The 26,776-nt window shown below is 39.9% G+C and overlaps 2 protein-coding genes across 2 annotated transcripts in view; one reads left to right on the top strand and one right to left on the bottom strand.

Annotated features, from left to right (window-relative positions):
* The window catches only part of cabp4 (calcium binding protein 4), a 28,615-nt gene extending 6,124 nt beyond the window's left edge, over positions 1-22,491 (bottom strand). Inside the window, exons 1-6 of the mRNA XM_065958057.1 lie at positions 22,387-22,491; positions 16,693-16,753; positions 15,398-15,499; positions 14,881-15,016; positions 4,526-4,556; positions 3,989-4,132 (exon numbers count right to left, since the gene is read on the bottom strand). Of these exons, the coding sequence (XP_065814129.1) occupies positions 3,989-4,132; positions 4,526-4,556; positions 14,881-15,016; positions 15,398-15,499; positions 16,693-16,748 (469 nt within the window). The 5' untranslated portion in view covers positions 16,749-16,753; positions 22,387-22,491. The remainder of the gene's footprint in view (positions 1-3,988; positions 4,133-4,525; positions 4,557-14,880; positions 15,017-15,397; positions 15,500-16,692; positions 16,754-22,386) is intronic.
* The window catches only part of doc2g (double C2-like domains, gamma), an 80,472-nt gene continuing 55,103 nt past the window's right edge, over positions 1,408-26,776 (top strand). The window contains exon 1 of the mRNA XM_065958052.1: positions 1,408-1,643. The gene's annotated coding sequence lies outside the window, so the exon portion shown is untranslated. The remainder of the gene's footprint in view (positions 1,644-26,776) is intronic.

The raw sequence follows: 26,776 nt of genomic DNA, 5'->3' as shown, positions 1-26,776 counted from the left end.
ATTCCTGTCATTGCCTTGAATAATTTCTATGCCTTAACTGGGTCAGTCTATAATCATGGAGTAGAGAAATTCTCCCAAAAGTCTGAGGAGATTATTATTATTTTTTAATTGATAGTGCAATGCCAGTAATATAAAAAGAGACTGAATTTCATGGTATTAATGGCTCTGTAGGGATTATCCTACAGAGATTAAGCTGTAAATGTCTGAAGCCTATTCTACCTTACGGGTCAAATTAAAACATCAATGAACAGATGAATTATGCATAGGACAGAGTATGAAACACAGCATAAAGTATAACATTTAATATTCCCTACAAAATGTCTTGTGTTCTGAATAATTCTAACACTTTACACAGGCACAAAACACATGGAAATATTCCTGAAATCTGCAGGGTGGACTGCATGTGTGAACACAAACAGCCAAATTATCCACCTTGATATGATTCAACATTTTCCTGCCAACTCAGAGGTAGAGTTTCCAGAAGAAGTTGAGGTGAGCTGATGCATGAATGCAGCAGGAAGTATTCAGGAAAATGTAATATTGCCATCTGACCCGCCCTCTCACTTTGAGAGACGTGTGTATGACCAACTCAGGAAGATTTCAGGGGCAGACTGTCCTGAAAATTAAGAGGTTCAAAACCAGCATTACATAATGTGTATTAGCTTGTCCCAGCTTTTGTTTTAAAAGCTCAATTCATATATGAGAAGCCATTTCTTTGGTTGAAATGTTATTGGATAATTTGCAATGAATTTAGTCATTTTGTGACTATTTGGTACTTTTGGACGATCTGTACAAATGTTGTTTTATTTTTGGTGTGAGATCCGAATATTTACAGCATGTTTATGAGGTCAATTCAGCAGTGCCTCTCTCTCATTCCGGGTTTTCAAGTTCCATGTTGTTGTCCTTCTCACCATCTCATCAGGAAATTATCCCCATCTGGGACTCCAGGTGAATCTAATTAATGAGCAGGTAGGACAGAAGGCAGATGCACCCTGCTCCCAGAAGAATACTGCTGAGAAACACTTCCTCACTGTATTCAACATGATCTGTACAATATTTTGTTCCACTTTCCTGGGGGCATAATGCTATGTAATTTCTGTGTAAACTGACTTTGATTTGATCCTTTTCTTGGACCACACACATAAGGAGGGCTGTAGATAAAAGAAATAGCCTACAATACTAAAACAGAGAAAAATAAATGAGTAAAATAAATTACTTTGATCTTTAATCACCATTTCCTGTTACCTAAGTTTTACAAATACGTTTTTAAAATAAAACATTTTATATAAATATATGGAGACATATCCAATGCCTTCTTTTTAAAAACATATTTCAGTTTACGTAATGACGTCAAATCGACCTGGATGACGACGACTGTTGGCTTTTCACCTTTGGCTGTAAAGCCGGACAACTGAAATAAGAGTTACTCTCGCAGTTTCGGATGAATACTGTAAAATTCACGATAATTATAATGTTCATGGACCGAGTTTTATATTTTGTTCGACACGGTAAGACAGACACGACGAGTGAGAGTGGAAGATGTTGAATAAGGAAGGTAACGTCGCGGAGACATTCAGATGGGTTTTAATGAGGCCGACGAGGAGGCCTATGAAAAAGAGGACGTCTGAACGAACTGCATTACTGTAAGTTTACTTTTGTGAGCTGAACGTGTTTCTAGCAAGCAGGAATTATGTTGATATTATGTTGGAAGTATGCTGTTTCCATATGTAGCCTAATAATACATTACCATCAGCTCGTGTTGTTGGGTTCTTGTGTTGCCTGGGTTCTTATGATGTCTTATATGTCTGGTTGTGTATCGTGCACTTTGGGTTCTTTTCTGTTGAATTGTATTTAATTATTCTTAGTATTTTGCATCTGTTATATTCTTACTGTTGTTAATGTTCTTCTGTGTTTGCTTTGTTCTTGCTGTTTGTCAAAGCACTTTGTAAACATGTGTTTTTAAAAGGTGCTATATAAATAAAGTTATTATTATTATTATTATTATTACCTCAAGTAGGTTAGTGCTGAAGCCTTTTTGCTCTCAGCTAAAGCATTCTGTAAATCCATTGATAGTTTTGTGAGGACTTTGATTTGGAGTTGGGCCAGAGTTAACTTTAAAGCTCATTTACATCTGTGGTCACTGAGCAGGAAGACCTAAAAAATACAACTACTTACATTTTTTCATGGGTGTTGAAAAATGTTTTGAGAACTTTTGAAAACAAGTATTTCATCTGGTGCTCTTGAGGTGCAGGGATCAAACTTAGGGGTCTTCATCAGGGCAGCCCTCACCTGCCCTGATGAAGGCCTGCTGTATGGCTGAAACGTGCTGGCATGTTTTTATGACCATCATTGTAGCCCTGATGAATTTAAATAGCCTCTAATTTTGTTATTATTTGTTTAAAAGATGTTCAGCAGCAATTGATCTCTCTAAAAAAATGTGTCTAAAACAAAAAATGGTATCTATGGCTATAGAATCCTTAGAGATGAATAAGAAAATATCTAAGTGGAATATTCCTTTATTTGTCAAGCTGAATATATATTTTCAATTAGGCCTAGTTGTCTCTTTTGCAGACAGATATCTTAGGAAAGGGAGAAAATTAATGTCTTGGGTTGATTATTACAAATGCTTCTTTTGTTCTCATGTGGCTGGATGTGCTTGTCTTTGATTGATTGATTGACAACTGCTGACAACAAGCTTAGCTTCAGGTCTTAACATCAGCAGAGTTGTGCTGTAGGATACATGTCGCATGCATGACAGGTGGAATGGGAACGGAAGGTGCACACAAGCGATACCCTCTAGGGTGATGAGAATGAAGCCAATGCAGAAGTGCAAACAAAACCCCTTCAGTACCTTGACTGTCCACTTGAGGCTTGCCGTAAAAGCCAGTCATGAATCGACATTAGGTCACAAGTTAAAATGCCTATTTTGACAGCAGAAAAGATGTTTACAGCCTGGTTCAAAAAAACAAGTATGATATCAAAAGCTAATATCTGTATCTGTTCACACTTTGCAGGTTTAGATTTAGTTAAAGCTGTCTGTTGTGGTTGTATTAAGCCTAAGAGTTACTTGTGCATTTTCATCATTAGGAGCCTTGGTGAGTTGAGTGACAGGTGGAGGCATTGTAGCCGTTGCCAGGAGGTTAAGGCCTTTCTTAGCTCTTTCTAGACTGATTGAAGGTTAGGTTGAAATAGCACTTTCAATATGGCAACCACTGATGAGCCACTGTTTGCTTCTAGCAGTTCTTTTAATAATAATTTTGTCTTTTTTAAATATAATGGACATTTAAACATCTAAAACATAGTTGTGAGGCAGTGTTGGTGAATTCTGGCATCATTTGTGTTGTTGTTTTTATGCAGCTTGATTGATGTAAACCTGTGTTTTTTTCATTTATTAGGATTTTATAGAAAATAGCATTCTCCAGGTGTACAAATCCTGCTGTGTGGCCATTAAAGGTTAATGTCTTGGCAAACATTTACAAAGGTTTTATCAGGTTTTTCTGGCCTTGCTCTGACACTCAGTAAGTTCAACAGGAACTGCTTCTCCAGGCTTAATGGCAGAAGTCCAGAAATCAATGCAAAGATGATACACCTTAAACTGTAAACACTGACCACACACAGATCTATACACGCTCATTCAGAGAAGACGGCAAAGACAAACGCCTCTGCATGCGGAGGGAGGAAAGTTGGATCTGAACTAAACACACAGTTCTAGACGCAGACTCACTCTCATACACTCCTGCACCTGCAGCATGTGGGCCATTAATCAGTTTGCTAAAATGCCTCCAATGTCCTCAGATTCAAAGACAAACAACAGTTCCTCATGGACCTGTGCACATATAGCACACATTTGTGCAAACCACATCGACCGATTACTCAAACATTCACACCTCACTTCAGAAAGTCCCATCAATCATGCACATGTTTCAACCACAGGGGGAAGAAAAGGAACTATACACACAAACACATAACCAGATGGATAAATACACACATCTCATCTTGATTTGCTGGATGATCTCGATCAGCTCCATCTCTGTAGGCATGTAGCCCATGGTCCTCATGCAGTCTGCGATGTCTTTGTAATGGATGAAACCATCCGCGTCGTAGTCAAATTCCTTAAAGGCCTCCTGCAGCTCTGACAAGACACACAGACAAATTACAGAAATCCCAGCAAACCGTTAAGTAGGGTACAATATTTTCCCCCAAGAGTCAAACACATAAACATACACAGTGTGCACAGATACTGATAGTAACACTTTGAACAAAGTTTGTTTAATCCAGCAGAGAGAACCAAAGCCAGCTCATAGGAGCAGCAAGTGGTGCAGTTTAATTGATTTTATAGCGGTGAGTCATTGGCAAACAACATTTGAATGCAGTCTGAGAAAACATCAATGTCTAACATGAATCATGAAGAGGAGCAAGCTTAATGAGAACAAATATCAATGCTATTGATGAAGCTGTGCAATCCACTTTTTGTTTATCATATTTTTTTTTTGCGATTTAGTCAAAGAAAAAGATAACGTCTTACCATCCAACTCCCCTGGCATCAAATCTCGCTCCTGTTGAGCAGAGAGAACAACAAAGGGAAAAGTAGAAATAATTACGAGACAGCATCGGAGGACAGAATGTAAAATCAATGTGGCGTTTTAAAAAAAGCTAATTCTCTTGAGAAATACCGCCGTGATTATCTGCTTTTTGACTCCAAAATTAGAATAACATGCATATCATGTCAACACTGCTGAATGCTGACAGTCAATCCTAATGGGATTTCCGCCAGGCGACATGTCTTTCTAGTTTACAAAATGACACACTGTAGCAGCACACACTCCTTAGTGCACGCATACGCTCTACATCTGCAGCATCCTGAGGGAGACGCAGCATTTGCTCGGTCTGTGTGCGTCGTGCACCCACCCTTCACACCCACCCCCCTCCATTTGACAGGGAGTTGCACAACCTTGCACAGTTAGAAACACAGACGCATGTAAACCAAGACACAGATATGCACAGGAGACTGCGAAGACACACAAGCGTAATTTGCATATAGCTTTTCTGTGTGAAACACTTTATATTCTCTGCCTTGTTTTGACATTTGCACAGGGTGATCTCCTCCGTTCTCTCTGTTCCCTGTTCTCTCCCCCTTTTCAAGTATTTTCAAGGAAGTAGAGGCAAAGATAGAAGCTTGGAACAAACTCTCTACACTGACTGACATGTGAAGTAATTGAGCTTAGGGAAATTTAGGTTCGCAGGGAGTGAAAGTATCAAAATGTCAACTGAATTGATCTGCTGTAGACAGAAAATGATGATTAAAGGATAAAACTCGGTAATCATTTACAAAACTGGTCTAAAGCATATCCTCAGGCAAAATATACACTTCAAACTCAGATTTTAAAAGATAAAAAAACAGAATAAGAACAGGGTGGCAAATCAGTCCTTTAACAATATTTTAACCATGCATCACATACTGTATAGATTGAAGAGATTATGAAATAAAATCAGCGAGTCTGAGGCTAAATGCCGCTTAAAAAACCCTTCTTATGCCAACTGCATCTTGACTCAAGGGCTTGCTCTTAACAATGTGCAACTCGTCCAGAAACGTCCTCACATCCTCAAGGGGAACAAGAAACATGCAAACTCAGTCAGCTTCCTATAGAGCAGCTAAGACCCTGACATATGGAGATATCGCTTAGTACAAAGAAGCCCAAAGCCTGAGGAAATCTATAAGTTCAAAGAAGAAACAAGAGTGACATAAAGCCCTATGAAAGCTCTCATTATTGCCAACAAGAAGTATGCACATATTTGCTAGAGGCTTGTATTTTTTTCTCCTTAATTTCGTGCAGTAATGAAAAATACTGGAAGGGAGGGATAAAAAAATAATATCCGTCTGTGTGCAGAAAAAACATTTTACTCTGTTATTTATACTGTGTTTGCCTCGACACATTTCACTGAATTATGCTTATTTTTTACATCATAATACTTTTACGGAATTTATTTATTTTGCACTGTTTGAGTATCTTTTTTAAGATATAGAAAATCAAAAATGTTAAAGGCACAGTATGTAAATAATTAATTTAGATATTTGAATGTAAACCTTGTCATGAATTCTACATGTTGTACATTTAAAATAGTTTGCAAACACAACTTCCACATTCAAAAAGTGTTTTTCTGTTGGTATCTTGAGCCGATGAAATGCAAATTTTCATCTTTCTCTTTTGCTTATACATTTTTTATGTAATGCTTTTCATCGAGTGTCTTTTCTAATCACTTTTTCGATACATTATAGAAAAGTCTTTTTCATCTTCAGCATTTTCTTTTAACTCCAAAAAAGTGGGACACAAGTTGAAAAGCAGATTAGCAGTAGAACTGAAATGCAAGGCAAAGTATAACATTTTCCTCTTAATACATGTTGGCACTCAGGGTGGTTAATACATAAAGCATACAAGGTCATCCTGCTCAAGTGCACAATAGCTTGAGGAAACAGGAGAGGCCCTGTGGTTTTTTTGGAAGCCGCTTGGCGTGGCAGGCGCTCAAATGATTATTCACTGTATGATATTGCCAACAGAGTCGCAACACAGATTCAATGCCAGAATGCAATTGCATCAAGAGTAATCTCATTTTATGTGTAGTCTGCCCCAACTTCTAAAACACTTTTACACTGATTGATATAATGCTCTAAAAAGTTTAAATTTTGCTTTTGTTAATGCTTGAGCATAACAAAACTAACTGTGTTGCAAAGAGTCTGGAGCTAGTGTTTACCCTGCACAGGATCCTGCAGCCTACAAGGCCATATTTATGAAACAAGGTCAACACATTAATTGGATTTTTTTTCATCTAGAAAGGATTAGAAAGCATATATAGTCTCATTTCATCTGTTCCAACGAGCCCATTAACAGTTAATTTCATTATGTCTGCCTTCACATGGCCCATTGAGCAGCCTGCTGCTACGTAAGCATGATGCATGATCATATGTGTGAGGAGGAGTCATCAAGAACACGTCAAAGGAAAGACACCTAAATATATAGTTACAGTATATGTTTATTTCCCATCGATGAGTTCAGGCTATTTTGCTTCATATCCATCTGTCTTCTGATCCGACATGTAAATGCATCAATTGTTTTTCTCCGGCTATTCGTCTCTCGCGGCATCTTCTTCAGATGGATCTAATGAGGGCTGACAGTGAACCTTGCTGAGGGGGTTATTAATACTTGTGTCGAGGCAGGGATTAGGACGGCTGCAGGATGGATGGTCTCCCCGCCTCAGTGTCAGGGCAGCAACCAAAACAGCATGTTGTCTATCCCGTGGTTACTATGCAAACGTCTACACCTAGATAGTGGATACTAGTCAATTTAAAGCAGGGAGTGTGACAGTTAAACAGGGCCGATCGGTCATGACAGGTGTGGCAGTAACTCAGGGACACATGTAGAGGTGGAGTCCATTGAAGCCCAAGGTCACTGAGAAACGCTGTTCAAGTCTCATAAATTACTCTAAAACAATGAAACGGTCCCATTTAGTTATTAAAAATCCATTCATGAAATACCATTAAAACGTTCAGACCCACACATCTCCCCCTCGTGTAGATTTCTCTGTTATCTTTTACAGTGGGCCTCTCTCCTGTAATAAAGGCATTGATGGCAAAGCCTCAGGCTCTGCTTTGTAATTAGGTCTTACAGGGTCCTGTATCGGTTCAGTGATTAAAAGGATCTTTTCATACAATATAATAACAAAAAGATTAGGACTGCAAGCACTATTCTGAAAGGGCCCAAGCAGGTAGAGAGCATAATAACATCAATTGTGTGTTATTTATTTAAAAAAACAACTCTATATTTTCTTGTTATAATCATATATGAGCAGCGATTTTTTTTTTTTTTTTTTTTTTGTGCGACTATAGGTCTGATGGTTTTTCAGCAGTGGAAAATATTACTGTACAAATGTTCAATGGCTCACCACAAGGCAATTAGTAACAATAGGCAGGCAATACCCATGAGCGCTTGAAAACACACCACTTTAGTGCAGTGATACAGATGCTGCTGATTAAGATAAGGACGTTTGCAGAGGAAGCTGACAAAGATTTGGTACTATTGGCTCTAACACACTGAGAGGAGTACAAACAATATAATTTTGAGAAAAATCAAGAACAAATAAAACGTCCAAAATGTGACATCGTAGATGAAATGTAAATTGGTTGAGAAATTAAAATTATGGAAGAGCTAAGCCTCTCAGCCAAGTTGTTTGGTTTTCATTTATATTTGAACGTTATTGTTTCAAAGCCAATGAGTGTCATTTAATGTGCCTGAGTAGAAAGTTGAAACATAACAAAAAATGGTATCACGATGAAAATGTTGTTACAGTACCAGCATTTCACTGTTATGATCTTCACAGCAGTGTACAGTCCTCCCAGTGCAAACACCAGAGAAGCCCTGAATGTTTTATACCGCTCCATCAGTGAACTGCAATCTACACATCCAGAGGGAGTTTTCATTGTGGCAGGGGACTTTAATCAGGCCAATATGACTGTTTTTCCTCATTTCCATCAATATGTGGATTTTGCAACCAGGGGTGGGAGCACGCTGGACCTGGCCTACAGCAACATCAAGAAGGCATTCAAGGCTGCAACCCGCCCCCACCTTGGCTCCTCAGACCATCTCTCTGTGATGCTATTTCCAGCATACAAGCCCCTGCTGATCAGGAAAAAACCCACAGTGAAGCAGGTGAGGGCCTGGCCTGAGGGAGCTATGGAAGCATTACTGTGGTACCATCATGTTTAAAGGCTGCTACAATTATACCAGTGCCTAAAAAATCCACAATCTCCTCGCTCAATGATTACCGCCCTACAGCACTAACCCCCATCATGAAGTGCTTTGAGAGGCTGGTAAAGGACCACAACTGGCTGCTTGACTTCCTCACAAACAGACCCCAGTCTGTGCGGGTGGGCAACATCACCTCCTGTGTCATCTCCCTGAGCACCGGCTCCCCTCAGGGCTGCGTCCTGAGTCCGCTGCTGTTCACCCTGATGACCCATGACTGCTGCGCCAGGACCACTACTAACCACATCGTGAAGTTTGCAGACGACACAACAGTAGTGGGCCTCATCCGTGACAACAACGACATGGACTAAAGACAGGAGGTGAAACATCTGGTTGACTGGTGCAGAACCAACAACCTGACCTTGAACGTCGATAAAACCAAAGAGATCATCGTCGACTTCAGGAGGCGCCAGCCCAGCCACACACCACTCCTCATCAACGGCACAGCAGTGGAGAGAGTTAGCAGCACAAAGTTCCTGGGGGTGCAGATAACAGACACTCTGACCTGGTCCTATCACACCGGAGCTCTTGTGAAAAAAGCGCAGCAGCGCATGCACTTTCTGCGTCGGATGAAGAGAGCACACCTCCCTCCTCCTATTCTCACCACCTTTTACAGAGGCACTATAGAGAGCATCATAACAAACTGCATCTCTGTCTGGTCCGGAGCCTGCAGTGCCTCCGACTGGAAGTCCCTGCAGAGAGTGGCGAGGACGGCGGAAAAGATCATTAAGACTCCACTTTCTCCCATCCAGGAGATCGCAAAGATCCACTGCCTGACCAGGGCTCAGAAAATCAGACTCCTCCCACCCCCACCAAGGACTGTTTTCGCTGCTGGATTCTGGAAAGAGGTTCCGCAGCCTCCGAAGCAGAACTTCCAAGTTCTGTAACAGCTTCTTCCCACAGGCCATAAGACTTTTGAACACGAAAAAATAATCCCTCCATTCCCCCTCAAACCCCCACACAGGACTACCTCACTGGACTGTAAAATACATATAACATGCAATATATTTATCTGTATAGTATTTTTACTCATAGTTTTTCTTTTTATATCTATTTATATCTGCACCTTGTTTTTATTTTTCTATGTGAATACTTGCTGCTGTTCTTATCCTGCACTACAACGAGCCAAATGCAACGAAATTTCGTTCTTATCTGCACTGTAAAGTAGAAGTTTGGAATGACAATAAAGAAAGTCTATGTCTAAGACGATATCCGTAATTATCACAAATCAATATTTCTTTGAATTGAAAGGCAGATTTTTTTGTTTCTAAATGCAAGTTGAAGAAATTGTTAATTGAGGTTTAACCATTCTTTATTGTCAGAACATGATTAACTATACTTGAACAGAGTAACATTTCAGTATCACGCGCGCAGTACACGGTGCTGGGCAGTAACACTTACTGCCCCGGTGCTTGCTGAGGGACCACTAACACTCGTTTGGGATGTTTGGTCATTTCCTGTTTTTGTTGTCTTCTGACGGCTGATATCGTTTCAAATGGTGGAAAAAGGTTTGTGGTGTTGCCTGTTTTAGCCTCACACGTCTTCTGATGTAATTATCATGATGTAATCTATCATACCTTTTTTTATTATATTGAGAACAATTATTTTGCGAGAATTTATTTTATATTTTGATCATTATCATCTTATCGCCCAGGCCTATCTGAAATTCCAATTAAAGGACGCTTGATATTGTATTCCATTAATATCATGAGAAATTGTTTAATTGCAGCAGTGATCCTGTTTGGGATTGATAGTCGATTTTGGAAACATTATTCTGGTGCACCAGCCAAGTAATAAATGAATGAATGTGACCTTCTACTTTCAGCTTTTAAATTTAAGGGAAGCACAGAAAATATCCATATTGTTACTGAGCATTTACCACAAATTACTTTAAAAGCATTTTGCCATTCAGGGTTTCTCACAGTTGGTTGGTCTCAGTCATTAACATCTTGGATCTGATCCACAGCCATTTTCTCCAAACAATACACAAAGCCTTCAATTCTCTGTGTCCCACACAAGCCCCTAAAAACCCACTCGTCAGAAACTTTGGTGAAGCACTACACTGGTCTGTGCTTGTATGGTTCACTACAACAAATCATTGTACGGCTTGTTAAACAGTTATTGTAAATTGTGTTCCCCATAAAATTCTACTAAAAGGCTGTATAGGTGCTATTTACCTTCTTGGTTGTAAACAGAGCTGAGGCTTTTTAAAACCAGAAAGAGCATTCATAGAGGCAAGCCCAGTGTTTAGGCTTCTTTGGACTGTTGCTTTTCTTTTTAAAATTTTGAGGATGAGGTACAGACTCACGGTCCTGATCAGATGGTTTCATGTTTGAATGAATAGAGCTTGGTAATGATAATCGACTTTCCTTGCTAATTTGTCCAATTGTGTACCAGTGATAGCCAATATGCAAACAGTGCACACATTTTCAGATATTCATCGTTCACTGTAAACGGCTACAACCAGTGTTCTGATTTTTCAATCGATAGTTACCACTTAGAGTTTACTTAACAAATAGATCAATTTTCCAACTCCATCCAGTGTAACCTTAAAGTCAATGTAATGCATTTCCTTTCAGCTGTGACTCAGTCTATAAACCTGCTCTTTATTGAACGATCTTAGCCAGGACAGTCCCTTCCCATGAGACCCATCCTAAGAATTAGGTCTATAATTAAACATAATTTGCTAAGTTATTCTTTTTTCGAAGCCTTTTACATAACTGGTTTTGCTTTGTTTTTCTGGATTGAAAGGAAACGAAAAGCATTATTTGACTGGATAAATTCTGGTGATGGATAAAAGTAGGGCTTGGGGGATACATTTTTTTTTTTCCAATTAAGATTGTTGCAGCCAATCGTAGTGAACATAAGATAATGAAGATAAAAGCCCAAACACTCCAAAAGCCCAAACACATTCACATAGATTCAGGCAGATGGCAGACAGATGACACATTTTGGATGGCACAGAATAAGCAAACAAACAGCATGACAGCAAAATAATTTGCTTCGTGAAGGACCTACGTATGTAACACAAAATTGTCAGACAGTCACAAAGCAAAGCAAAAAGTTCAACAACTATAACTTTGGACAGCTGTCTAAATCAGTGGCGTTGTTTCTCTACCAACCTCCTTGCTCTCGTCCAAAAAAAAAAATGATATCCCTGTCTATGATCTGCGTGAAGTGATTTAATTGCATCATCGGTCTCAGCAAGCCTGTGGCATGGTTTGTTCAGCTTCAGCCAAGATAACAGGACAAACTTGTTTACCATGTTTTCTGCCAGAGATGAGCACTTCTATGCACCACTGTTGATTCTAGGTTTGAAATGCAAAATGATTAATGACCCTCAAGTCTAAACAAGACCCTTATTGACCCATCTATCCACTCTGACCTCCTGTGTCTGTGGCCTTCTTCCCCTCCTTAGCTCCTTTCACAAATGCACTGCATTCCTGAAAATGTCCTGAACTCATCTTGATGTGCTGCTTGTGAGAATTTAAATGGCCAAAGTTTCATCATAACTTTATTAAGACTTTTCTTCTGCCACTCTCCTATTAAAATGTTGGAAGAAAGTTTGGGTGAGCCAATGTGTGAATGCAGAATGAAAAATTAACACCAGCTAGTAGGCAGGGTGCATGTGGAAATCATTCACGTTTAGCGAAGTTTTGCAGTTTTATACGCTTTCCCGTTCCCCTTGATTATGGAATTTTTCACTGTTGTGTTTTGTAATATTAACCCAGAAACGGTCTCAGTTCCTAAGACTCCTTCCCCTTCTGCAAGCACTCACCAGCCGCCTTCCCTCACTTAAACCACAGGAAGTATTTTGAGGTGTAAGAGCGAGTCTGTCAGATAACCTCCAGTTGTGAGGTAGTGTGAAAGGCAAGTTCCTGAAAACGCAGGGGCTGAATGTTGTGGAATTATCGCAAAATGTCAGAAGTGCACGTGTAGAATTGGCAAAAACTGATTCCCTCCTTTTCCTCTATAATAGAGTCAAACTGCATCTACAGCACACTCTCTCAGCACAAAGGCTTCTCATTTAAATGCAAACACGTCAATTTATGGCACCAAAACAGCTGATACTTTTCTTTAGAGGAAAGCTACGGAGCTATTATTGTGGCAAAACTATTCGAATATGCGTACACAGATCCACAAATGTGTAAAAAGATCCACAAATGTGTATACTAATCTGCAAATATGTAGACCAATTTTCAAAATCTTTACTTATTTATTAATGGCAGTGAACTTTTTCAGCTGTAAATCCTGAAAAATACACCCAAATGATCGCTTACAACGGAGGCGGGCCTCTCCATTGGCTGTCATTTTACACGTGACTTTTGCAACACTCCTGAAGTGCAAGATCCACAAATGCGTACATATATCTTGAAATGTGTGTCTGACGATCTGCAAACACATTTTTGGTTTGTTGCCCTGAGCCCAGCCATTAATAAATAAGTCAATATTTTGAAATTGGTCTACATATTTGCAGATTAGTATACACATTTGTGGATCTTTTTTTACGCATTTGTGGATCTGTGTGTGCATTTTTGGATCTTTTTACACATTTGTGAATCTGTGTGTGCATTTGTGGATCTGTGTACGCATATTCAAATAGTTTTGCCACAATAACAGCTCTATAGAAAGTCCCTCAGGAATAGATAATTGAGTCAGTCACAATTAACATGATGTTGAGATCATTTGGTGTTTGTGTTGATCTTACAAGCAGTTTAAGCATGCGACATCATCTGCCTAATAGATGCAATAAGCTTGCACACCTGCTATTCATCAGGTGCAGTTTCTGACACATGCTTCCTAGAAGGGGAAGCTTAAAGGTCACTTATTATGCAAAATACACTTTATCATGGTTTTCAAACACTAATATGTGGCCTTAGCTTGTCTACAAAACCCCCAATTACAAGAAAAGTCCACCCTCTCTTTCTTTTGCCTGCTCCACTTTTCAGAAAAATGTTTGCTCAGTCTGTCTTCAGATTTTCCCTTAATGACATCACAAAGGTCAGTATCCCCTCCCCCAGTTGGTGACACCCCCACAGCTAGGTGTTTGTTTTATTCTGCACTTTGAGTCTGCCCTCTCACTGTAATCAATAGGGCATGGTGCAAGCAAGTCTGAGCCTCCTAAGCCCTTCCACAGAGGAGCGTGGTCAAACACAGTTTACCTGAATTTAAAGATATAGACTCAGAAACAGTCTGTTCTGAGCTGGGCTGAAATAGAGGGGTTTATGCAGGCGTGATAAAACACAGGATAGGAGTGGATTTTTAACACAAACTTTACAGAGACTTATTTTAACTGGTAGAAAAGGAGGACAATTTTTTATTTTTATTTCAAACACTAAATAACTTTGAGAAATTCCTTAAAGTTGTAATGTCAAGATTTGAATAGTTGATACTAAGATGGCATTTACAGTCATTTCAATATTTGAGTACTCATTACCTTACGAAAGAGTATGCAATTACTTGCAAATTAGATTTATTTTGTTTGTTAATAGTAAGGCAGGATAAGGACCTCTCGATCGTCCGCTTTGTTTCTGCCTTGGGCCCTCATCAGTACTATATGTCTGTATCACAGCGGTTTTAAAATCCCAGTTCTGAATGAAATGACAAGTGATGGTAAAGGGCTGTGGAGAGAGCTGTCCTCGAGTCTGTAGTAACATAGCACTTTGTTGACACGTTACAAACATCCCTCAATTCTGCTGCTCTTTCCTCATCTTTTCATCTGAGGCCCCTGTCTCCTAATGGTTTTATACTGGCATTGAAGCATAAACAAAGAGTAGAGCAACATAATAAATTACCCTGAATCTCAATGTTACTTACATGTATCAATGTTCTCTGCTCTTAAAGCTTTAAAAATTGTGTAAATGCTGTTTTGACTGATTTGGTGTCTATTTTGGTAAAGATAGAGAAAGAGACATCACAAAAAGTCTGTAAATCCATAAGGGATGGTCTAATTTCCAAAAGAAAAACCTGTTGAGGGAGTCGTGAATGATTTTTCACAGCCTACTTTTTTTTTGTGTTTTTGTGTGCGTCAAGGCCGTGACAACTTCAGCATGTGAAAATGTCCAGTTACTGGTTTACTGACCTGTCCAAAGAGTTTATTGAGGTAGGAGATGTAGGCAGCGGCCACCGCTGAGCTGTGGCTGCTCCTCTTGCTGTTCCGGCGAGCCTCGACCTCTTCAGAGCCCTTCCCCTGGGCCGCGGGGGACTTTGACTTAGAGCTGTGAAGTGTGCATTTACGTGCAAATCATTGAGAGCTATTGTCAACCAAGCCTTTTACTTAACTGCTACCCCTCACAAAGTACTCAACAAAAGGAACACTCAATGCTGCCTTCCTACAAATAATTGCTAGGCTTGAGTGAAATTATTGAAAAACGTCAGCGGTGCTTTCAGTGGACCTCCAGATTTACATCAGTCATCAGAATAAAAAAAAAAGAAAGACGGTCTGGAAGAGTTTCTTACAGGACTATTTAGAAATTCTACGGGGCTTTTGTTTTGTACCAGATGAACCAATCAGTGACACTAATTGGGTGAACAAATGTACACAACCATCTCCCCCTTGTCCTAATCAATGTTGATGAGAAACAGGGAATAATAATAACCAGAATTTCTTGGAGAGGCTGAGCTGAAGGGCCTTGTTTTTGAATCTCCCAGAAGCTGGTGACCTGCCAGCTACCGCACCCCTCCCGCCTCGTGGAGATGAGCTGGAGATGGAAAAAAAGGTTTGATCAATTTAAAATGCACTTGATGCCTTTTGATTGATTTTCATATTCTTCCAATAAACAGCCACAAAACTCAACAATGGTAAACTTTTTTTGGCTTTACCCATTAAGTTAATCTCTCCTGTTGAGGAGGTTTACATGGATTCAGACTGCTGATGGACAGCAGCAGCAATGGAAGAAAATGGTTTGAATTTCTGAAAGTTTTATGGGCTGTAAAGACTAACTTCGGAAAAATGTAAATATATTTCAGCTGACTAGAAACTCTTTCTCTTCAGCTGGCTACACACTAGATGATTTTTGAATCTTAACCGTTTTTAAGGTATATAAGGAATATATATGTAGGGACAGTTTCAACCGATTTTTAATATTATAATCCTCCGAAGGCACACAGTGGACAACTCGGCCAGAGTGAGACACCACACACCTGCAGTTTTTTGGTTAGATTTCACAGACACAAGATCTCACAGAAACTCGGTTGATCAAACAGGACTTCAGAAGAAAAACAAATAGGGAGGACGATCGATGTCTTGCTGTGTGTTCTGTTTCGCAGTGAAAAACATAGAAAGAGAAAAGCAACATGGCAAAAATCCTGGCTGAGAAGACGGATTATTTAGCGTTTTTATACAATTTGCAGGGCGAGCTGAGGGTGAGTTGTCAGAGTACGCAGCATCCGGTTTGTGACGCTTTCAAGTGTGTTCGCTCTCATTGGCTGCTGTGGGTATTCCGTTGGAGGCGGTCCGACTGGGAATCGATATATTTGATATTTTGTAATGTAGATCAGACAGGCTCCCATTCTACGGCTAGCAGTAAAATATTTGTAGTGACACTACACACTGGAGGATTATTTGGAGAAATAAGTTGTGACAAGCTGCAAATCGGACCACAACAACCCCCCCCCCCCCCCATCATTGAAAGGGCAAATCGGGCCTAAAATTGTCTACTGTCTAGCCAGCTTTAAAAAAGGTTCTCACTTAATAATGCATAAGACTGAATTTGAGGATGTCATTTTGCCGCTGTTTGAGCCCCACCATAGTGATTCAGACTGGCTCATGTACAGTTTCAAAGCTCATAACCTCACCTCTTGATTGAATGTTTAATTAAATTCGTAATTTGACTATATAAGTGTATTCATTCCCAATTAATTTTCTTCAACACTTTAGTTGGATCTCACTGACCTGGTAGCAGAGGACGGTCTACTTTCTGCTCCTCCTTTATTGCTTTTCATAGACATCCTGGCTGGAAGAAAGAGATAAATGTGGACAGGGACTTGAACTTTGGGGAAAAGACAGAAAATCTCCTAATGGAAAAGTAAAAATGGATACACATTTACAGTGCATACACATTTATGACCATAATCCCTGATGTTAAAATTAAAACAGCCACATTAATAATTTAAAACATATAGAGCGATTGTAGTGTTAGCAAACACTTTCTTATTCTGACCTCGAATCCATCAGACAAGGAGCATATGTAGCTCATAAGCAGTTTGCATTCTTACTTGTTTTGGGCAATTTGATGAATTTGAGCATTCACTCTCCACTTAGCTTAGTATTGCTAACATCTGGCTTTTGAGTTTGTGTAATCCATCCTTATGTTCACAAGCAAGATGCAAATGTAGAAAAAAGGGACTTTCTGGAACTATTTTTGCTAAAAGGATAAATGCATTTCAGTCAGACCACTCACATTTGCATTGTTTGAAACGTGTATTGCAGAAGCAGAATGTATTTTCTGTGTTTTGGCGTTTAGGCTCAGAGCTCATCACTCCTCACAGATTTATCTTTCATGCAAAATTGAGGAGTGATGACATTAAATCTTAAACCCCCTCAGAGCCTGCAGGTCGATGCTGGGGTTGGGGGATTTAAGTACTGTACTTATACAAAACAGCAAAGCAATGACGGAGCAGAGTGACGGACCGTAAATCTTGAAGCCTATAGACACCCTGTGTGATTGGAGATTGTGCAGAAAGATGCATGTCAGTGTGAAATCAGTGCAGCTCGAGTTGTCTGCCTGAACTAGCTCGTGCAGGTGTCGCCTTATTTGTAGGCACTCAAACAAAACAAAAAGCTGAAAGACACTAAACGCTTTTCAGAGATTTTTCTTAGAATTGGCTTCAAACAAAATGATGAATAAGGGATCAATAAAAAACAGTGTAGATCTGTTTAAAGCAGCTTTGAACATATATTTCTTTTCCTGATTTGTTGTAAAAGGAAAAAAAAAGACCTTGACACAGGATGGTGTTCATACAGTGACTACTTCATCATGAGGAAGGTGGAGTGTTAAACCCCGTGAATCCAATTTAGAGACACATTAGTTTATACAAGAAAATACCCACACAATCACTCACTTTAAAATGACACGAAAAGAGTAATATAAGAAACGTTTTTAAATGTATCAAATGTGAGGAATGATGTGAAATTGCTTTCCGTCATTAACCGGAACGTGACATAGAGAAAGATGGATAGGAGATAGATGGAGATGGATGAAGAAAGAGGGAGTGAATGACACATGTTTCTGGACCTGCAGAGGAGGAGGAGGAGGAGGAGGAGGAGGAGGAGAGTTATGGCTGACTGTGTGAGAGGCACATTCATGTTCTGTCATGGCCCTCTGTGGTTCTGCTTATCAGATCCCGAGTGATGAACGGCTGTGTTTGGCACTAATGCATAATAAACATATCGCCTCACTCCACCATCCAACATTCAACGAAGGCGGCACAAAGGCAGATACCGACGATCGGCACAGGCAGAGGCTATGCTTTGGGCCGTCTAGACCACGAGGGCCGTAATGAGAAGAGACACGAAGACCAGGCAGTCCTCTAAATTACACTCGACCGTTTAATGTGCCTCCGCCCAACACATGCCGCATTCCCAACCCCCACTCGGCTGAACAATACGTGCCATGACTGAGTAGTAATTGCCTGTCTGTCATGATTTCATGCAATCACTGTGCATGTGATATGTGCTGATTGCAACACGCCTAACGCATGTTAAGCTTTGCCGCTAGAAAGATTGGGAAGTCCTCACATGATTACATCCATGGAATTCCTTAAGAAGAAAGTATTAGACGTCTATCTATGCTGATGTGCAACTCTCACAAAACACTAGTGGTTAATATGTTTTGATATAGATGTACAGAACATACAGCAGAAACCGCAGTTTCCAAGCGCTAATGTGGAAGTATCAGCTGCAGTGACCACTTGAAGCTTGCTCTAAAAGAAATAGTCCCCATAAGGCCCTATCTTGAAATGTCCAACTTTACAGCAGAATTTAAAATACTAAAAGCCTGGTGCAAAAAGGGTTTTTGTCTTTTATAGTTATTTTCTCTATTTATGACAACTGTACAGGGACTAAATTATATACAACTCAATCGTTTACGTGATATGAGTTTTGTAATCCTTTTATTATGGAGCACTTTGTGACATCTGCTCTTGAAAGGTGCTATATAAATAAACTGTACTTACGTACTAAAGTATGGATTAACAGCCTTAGGTCACTTGAGTGACCGGTGGATGGTGCTAGCAGTCTGCTAGTTGCATGGCTCTAGATGCTCTGCGTTCCTTTAGGTGATTTATTTTTTCCATGTAGTTTCAAAAAATGACTTTTTGTGCGGTTTCACATTTGTTATGCTTTGTTTGCTGTGCCTAGCTTCACAAGTGTTTATCATGAGATATTAGTTGTGGCCAATCCATGTATGTTAGGACTGTATTTAGCTTTCCCTGAAAAGATGGAGGGCTGTTGTGAACATGTTACACTCGCACTTGTTGTTCACTGGCTGCTCTTGTTGGAGGCTTCAAAAGGGAGCAGAGACTTCACTGAGTTGCACAAGATTCTGTAGCTTTTTCTGTCTAATGAATAATCAACTCCTGTCAGCTTCCACTGCAAATACAATCTCATTCTGTGTGAAATGTGATGAAAAACAAGCTGGATTAGTATTAGCTGTAGAGTGTTAAGCTTTGATAAGTTGACATTTTACAACCCCTGGCTCCTCTCCAGCACCACCCTCTCCTCCCAGTTTGGTCACTTCTGGCTCCAGAAAAGCATCATGGAGATGGCTGGTTTTCCAAACGTGTCCATTATCTTTTTACGATAAGTTTGTAATGTTTACAAAATATTGCTAATATGCAAGCATAAACACACAAAACCACACACACACACACACACACACACACACACATCTGTTTGCCAAACACTCACAGCGGCCATGTGGGTAAAGCGAGATATCTGGACTTTCTATAGTGTTTCGGTCTCGCATTGTTTGCCTGAAGAATTGCTCTCATCTTCAGTGAGCACAACTCCCATCAGGGTAAACAAACACACGCCTCCACCCCACACCACCACCATCCCCTCACACACACACACAAACACACACACACACACACAGACCGTTCACATGGGCCTTTTACTGCACAAGCCATTGAGCAGCACTGTGCGTGTCTGCAGCTCTCCTCCCTAAGTGGCCAATTGCTGTCAATCACGGTGCAGACACAAGCAATTTTAGATCGTAATCAGGCTAATTGAAGTAATGAAAAGGAGGGCCAGGTAGACCGGGGCTAAAACAAACACGACTAGCACAGCTGGTGATGAAGAGGGGGGGGCTGCACATGAGAGCTGCAGGAGTGAAGCGGGCCTGGCTGGAGTGTAAAGGGTTAAACACTAAATGGATATTCTAAATATATTTCACAAGAGCCTCTGGAGTGAAGGGGCGTGGAGATTCATCGTACATGTCACATAAACAAGAGCCACATATACACACAGGGAAACACAAAGCAGACAGAAAAAGAAAGCACTCAAGGAGCCCATTTACTCCGCCGAGGCTGCACCATCCTTTTCTGCATCTGGATGTTAATCTTTAGCCACAGAATTCATGCTGATTGGCTTAAAGTGGGCAGGACTGGCTGATGATACTTAAATCATATTTGGGACTATTGGGAATACTAGGGCTTTGTTAAAAGACTAACTTTAAAATTTCAACGGAGGAATTTATAATGAGTAATTTCTGTTACTATTATAACTTGTTTTTCCCTGCAGAAAGTATCTCAGTCCCTTCAGGATTTCATGGGCTTTTTTTGTGAAGTCTTTTGCTGCTTTTGTTACCTTTTTTAAGAAAAAGTTGCAAACCGGGTAAATTTCTATTTCAAGATGTGAAATAAAATGTATAATAATTGAATGGTACCAAACTAAACGTATTTGATGAAGTACATGTCTATGCCGATGGGAGGAGAATGATGATCGGTCAAATAAATGTTTCCTAGTGAGAGCCTTATAATCTGAATGACCGTTACCAAGTGCCTTTCAGACTCTAGCGCCTCTGTTTTTAAAGACTCTTTCTACTTAAGGATTGGAAAGGTTGGAACTTTTGCTGCTGCCAACGTGTGACAGACAAGAGCCATGATCAACATTACCAGTAAACGTACTTAGCTTAAAGTTGAGCAGAAAATGTTAAGGAGCTATGCTTTTTTTTTTTTCTCATAAGAGAAATGCCCATGATATGGCAACAAGTGGGAAGTTGGACATTTTTTTTGAGAATATCTAAAAAAAATTTGAATCCAAATCTGCTGTAAAAACTTGAAGGAAACAAATGCCAAACTATCTGTGTGAAAAAAAAGTCTTTATGAGTCTTTAGAAATGGCCTTTAATTTTAAGAGATTAATTCAATGATTACATCACACCATCAGACCATACATGGTCAGTAATGAAAAAAAAATTCCCTTGAAGGGAATGTACCTGACTTTTTGGAGCTCCCTCTGGAGCCACCACTCAGCTTTATACATTCTTCAACTGTTAAGTAGTGATAGCTGACAGACACATGTAAAACACTTAGGTAAGGTAACATCTCCTATATGTTATTGTTTTTGAAAAGAAATGCTTATAGCAAAAATCAGATTACCTAAATTAGCATATTGACTGTATGTACGCCAATTGTCATTAAAATGTAATGAATGTTTGTGGTCCAATTAACTGTAAACAGGCAGCCAAAAGAAAACAATATTGAACTCTGTTATTAATGTATAAAAAAAAAAAACCTCACTACAAAAACAGGGAGCGCTCCACTGAGCTTGGCTGTGAGCTCAGGTGAGGCTTCCCCGGTCTTTGTACTCCCCCTCTATTTTCTCTGTGTTTCAGGTTTTATCTTTTCCATTCGCCTGCTGTCCAGTCAGAAAACAATCAATTCCAGTGGGGCCAAACTGGCCTGTGTCTGATCCATAAACAACCCATAGTAATGCAATCTAGTCTGGCACTCCATCTTATCTTAACCTATCTCAACACTTCTCCACCACTTCCTCCACCCCACCCCACCCCACCCCTCTTCATCCAGCCCCCTCCCCAGCACTGATTTCATCATGTCAGGGCTCTGAAATGAGACTGTCGCCTTCAGTAGGAGGGCAAATAGGAGAGGGCCAGAATGAGATATTTTTTCTTATTTTCGCACAAATCTTATACAGTCTCTTCATCTTGGACAATTACCGTAATATTGCTTTGTGTAATTGTTGTCTCATTACCGCTTCTTCCTGCTTATATTTCTGGAGACTGACCTAATAATCACACAGAGAGGCTGCATGGTTTTAATAAGTCTGTTGATACGATTGCATTGTAGCAAGTAACAGGGGCACAAATATTGTACAAAAATCGTGGGTTGGCCATCTGTTGGCTTGGGCTGCGAAATATAGTGGAGAACCAGAAAATCAAATACTATGAAGCAGGGAAGCAGATGTCTGTCAGAATGTGAACACACTCTGTTCAAGGGGTTTTCACTACACTTGAACCAAAACTGAACCCACTTTGTTTTAAATATCAAACTTTGCAGATGAGCAAAAAAAAAAAAGCAAGCACTTCTCTACAAATAATGAGTACAACAAAATGCACCTGGCTTACCTTCTCTGGACCCAGAAAGAAAATAAATAAAAGATTTGTATCAAATGTTTATCCTCTTTAATCTGTTTGTCCTTCCTGTTTGCCCTGTTTGATAAATGGGAATGAGGTGTATCTCTGTTGTATGAAGCCTTACCTCACAGGAGGATTATATCATGCAAGGTGATTATCCAGCTAAATATGTCGGATTAGAGTTGTAGCAGGCCGCCTCTGTCCTCAAGAACAAAAAGGGCAGACATGTTAGAGAGCCAGATGAGCCATTATATGAATCTAGATTGACTTTTGTTTCAATTCAAGCGTTTGTGGTTTGACTGGGTATGATAATATTTATTTGTATCCCTGACTGACCAACTCTTGGGTCAATCAGGGAGGGAGTACTTGAGGTGAAAGAATGACCCAGAAGTGGCGGATTAAGCTATAGAACAGAATTAGCTATAATACACTATAATGAGAAATGAAGGCTCCCTTTAGTTCAACACATTCACTATGTCAACAAAAGAGCAGAAAAGAACATTGCGTGACAGTGAAGCAGTTTTCATTACGTGCATGAAGATTTCACCGGTCGGCAGCGGTCAAGTGCAATGTACGGTCGTCAGCCGAACGGTAGATATACAGCAAACGTTACCAACACCTCTCACTGGCTGCACTGAATTTTCCTGAGTAGTTTCAGCTGTGTTCACACACCAGATCACCCCGAGTTCACTCACAGTATTTACCAGGTGGCCGGCAAAAATGTGGCTGTTTGCGTTTACGCATGCAGCACCAAAGGAAAACTTAAATACACAAAACTGAGGATAAAGAAACATGTATAACATTTATATGTAGATTCCATTTATTACTTTAATTAAGTCACTATGCAAAGGTTACGAGAAACTATAACTTCCAAGGTCGTCCAGGAATACTTAATGTGCTGAACAAAAATTTTAACTAACCTTGGAACGGATCCATTTCTCAAAACCTATTGTGCGATCAGATTGGTGCCCATTGAAGGCAAGTTTTTCTTAATAATCTGTCAACTGGCTCATCTAAAATGCATAGATTAGGACAATTTTTTCCAAAACATAAAATGCCGTTGATAATGCTCAAAATATCTGGTTCTCCACAGTCTTCAAGGAATAACATTTCCCATAAGCCCTGGACCTTTGCAGATAAAATGTCACGGCTTAACAAAAGAAGCCAGTCCATGAGTGGGACGAGGGGTTGTGGTTAACTCAGACATGCCTGCTTTATATAACAACAGCACAAAGGAAGGAGGACTTTATTTTAAAGTAGAGAATACCTCTCAAAGTTACAATGTTTCCTTAAAGGAAGCATGAACGACATTTAATATAGCAGACATCAAGTAAATCTTATGTAAATGTCTCTCTGAGTCATGACTGTCGACAATGAGTGAGAAGCGGGGCTGTGTTGTTGTCGGAGCTGTGTTTACATGAGGTTTACATGGATGGGGACGGCTGACTCCTCTACTTGCTAGAAGTAAGTGCTTTTAGAGCACAGGCACTTTGTGCCAATTTATATGCAATGTGAAGCTACAGCTCAACTAAAGTGTACTAACATTGGCATGCTAACACACCAATGCAGGCCAAAGGCAATTGCAGCCTGAGTCATAGACAATTTTGCCTGACGCTTGCGCATAACTAGATAACATCTACTGGATCAAAAAGTTGCAAATTTTGTGCATGTTATTGAATCTTGTAGATGAGGGAGAAACCAGGCTAGGGTAATTTCAGTTCCCATGCTATTTCTTAAAGCTGACCTGTAGTGCTTGTTTTGCTCACAACACTACTTAACTTGAAATTCTGCTTCTGTCTTTGAATACTTGGAGATAAAAAAAAAAAAAAACGACAGGAACATGCTGCATTTTTCATATAGACATAAAAGAAAGGCCAAGTAGGGACACAGACAGAAATAAAAGCCGCCAAGACTCCCCTCATAAATAATGTCAATATGATAAAACAATGTGTCACTGAAGGAGGAAGCAAAACTCAACCTCTGGTCATGTACAGAAATGTTTGAGATCCTTTCCTTCAGAGTTTGGTGAAAATCTTTTTGGGCTGTACAGTTAATAACAATTTTATTGTAATAAACATCACAAAAGCCTGGATTTATCGCGTGACATATGAATGTTTCACTCCACATGTGTACATTTTACCCATTTAATGCAAGGCTTAGTATAATGGCCATGCTTTCATACCACTGTGACGCAGTCGTTTGAAGTTCAAGCCAGCTATATCAAGCCAGCTATATCAGCTACCATGAGATGAATTGGTGCCAATTCAGCGTTCAAACAAAAACAGCTTTCTGGATTTATTTTGAATTGGAAAAGCATTTTGCCAACACAGGTTAAACACGAAGAACAGCAGACATAGAAGCTCTGAGTAAAAGACAATATCCATCCATTATCTTAACTGCTTTTGTTTATTTATCACACTTCATGTTACCTCCTTTTTGAACAGATATCACACATCCCTCCTTTTCTTGTATTTTTCAGGCCTCAAATCTATGTACAATAATGCCTCTGATGCTAAGAAAACTTTTATCTAATGAACAATAACATTAAAGATATTCAACTGTTGTATGAATATATGCTCATTGGATATTAATTGAGGTTTCAGGAGAGGCAGAAGAAGACTGTTTACTGTATAAAGGGCTGTAAGTGTAAAAAAATAACCCACAAAAGTGCGATCATGAGAGAGAGGGATTTCAAGTTCAAGAGGTTAATTAACTAATAGCTGAACAAAATGGCATCTATTTAAGCCTGAGGTGACAAGTGTGCACACTGACGCATGGTTTGTTAAGTCTTGCCATTGTAGCCACACTTCCTGAAGTTGAAGATAAAGCTTTTTTTTTTTTTTTTTAGCTTTCTCTGCCGAGGTGAGTGAATGTGTGTTTTGTGCTAAACATATACCTTTATATAGCTCGGCTGACAATCATCTCCTCTTTATACAGTCCATCTTTTCACCACAGCGAACGATTTCTTCACTCTTCACCGATTGCCTGCCGTTGGTTAGTGAAGTCAGTCAATGCATGCAGAGGGTTTTCATGCCCCGTAGGCCTTTTTCCCCTTTTTCCTATTGAACGCCACACTGCTCATCAACAGCAGACCTGTCCAAAACATGCACGCTATTCTTTCTGGAGGGACACCTCAAGTTTAGCCGGTGAATAAGGTCAGCATTGACTTCTTATCTCAGTGTGAATATCAGGTCCATTTTTCTTCCCCCGTGAACATAAATGACACATTTTCAGTCCCTGTGGCCATCAAAGAGGTCTAACTGTCCATACAAATTCTGTTGTTTGTCTCCATGGCATTTTGCTCCGCTCTGCTGTGGTCAGTGTTTGAACATTGTCTCACTTCGATGGACAAACTAGCAGCGTGACCCATGACTCTTCCAAATGTCACACCTCACTTGGAAATGTAAAAAAAAAAAAATGCTAAATCATTAAATCGCCTCTGCCTTACCATACTATTTAAAAAAAAAGTATGCTCCAATTTTACAGGTGCATGACTTCTAGTTTTTTTTGTTTTTTTTTACTGACGCAACTCTTTTTCAAATAGGTGGATGAAAGTCCGACAAGTAGGGGAAAAAAAAGAACTTTGTTGTGCTCATGAGAAAACAAAAACTGCAGGTAAGGCACAATCTAATTTTTATGCCTTCTCCCCCGCTTCTTTTTTCCTCTCCCCCTCTCTCTGCCCAGCGAGGCACAGCTGCGGTGGAAAACTGTTGAGGAACCTATTCCCCTGCGCGATCAAACCCTCGCTACGCTCAAATATGCTTAGCGCGTCCAACCAAAGCCCTTATTTAGCGCTTTGGCTTTTTGTGAAGAACTGGAAACTTATTTCACTCCTTACCTTGACAAAAAAAAGACATTGCAATAATGTCACATTCCATGCACCACTCAGCTCCCAATGGAGTGCAGACCTTTGAATCGTTTGCTTGAGTGGAAATCAACTTCTGTTTTTTTTTTTTTTTTTTGCATAGCTCGGATTGGCTGAGAGAGCAATGATGCTGTTTTGAGCAGCATGGAACTGAAATCTGCAGCCATAATCTACACATAGGCAGTGATTCAAGAGGCATTTTGTCACTTCCAACTCCTTGAAATAACACTCTCATACTTCTTTGAATTATATATTGATGGAAGCATACTGGTACAAAGGACTTTGACACTTCCGCATGTTAAGCCCCGGTTCCTTGATTAGTTCATGATTGTTTTCAAGATGCAGTTACTTCCTGCCCTATTTTGGCAAACTTGCTTTTCCTATTCAGAAATCTTCAGTTCATGCCCTTGTGTGTTTCCTGTCTGTTTGATTGTCTGCGCCACTCTGATCAGTTTCACCTGTCTTATTAGTTTCACATGTCCCTCATCACCCATGCTCCCCTGTGTATTTAGTCCT

Source organism: Labrus bergylta, chromosome 1 (assembly GCF_963930695.1).
Source record: "Labrus bergylta chromosome 1, fLabBer1.1, whole genome shotgun sequence".
Taxonomy (NCBI): Eukaryota; Metazoa; Chordata; class Actinopteri; order Labriformes; family Labridae; genus Labrus; species Labrus bergylta.
This window is presented reverse-complemented; position numbering and strand designations above follow the sequence as displayed.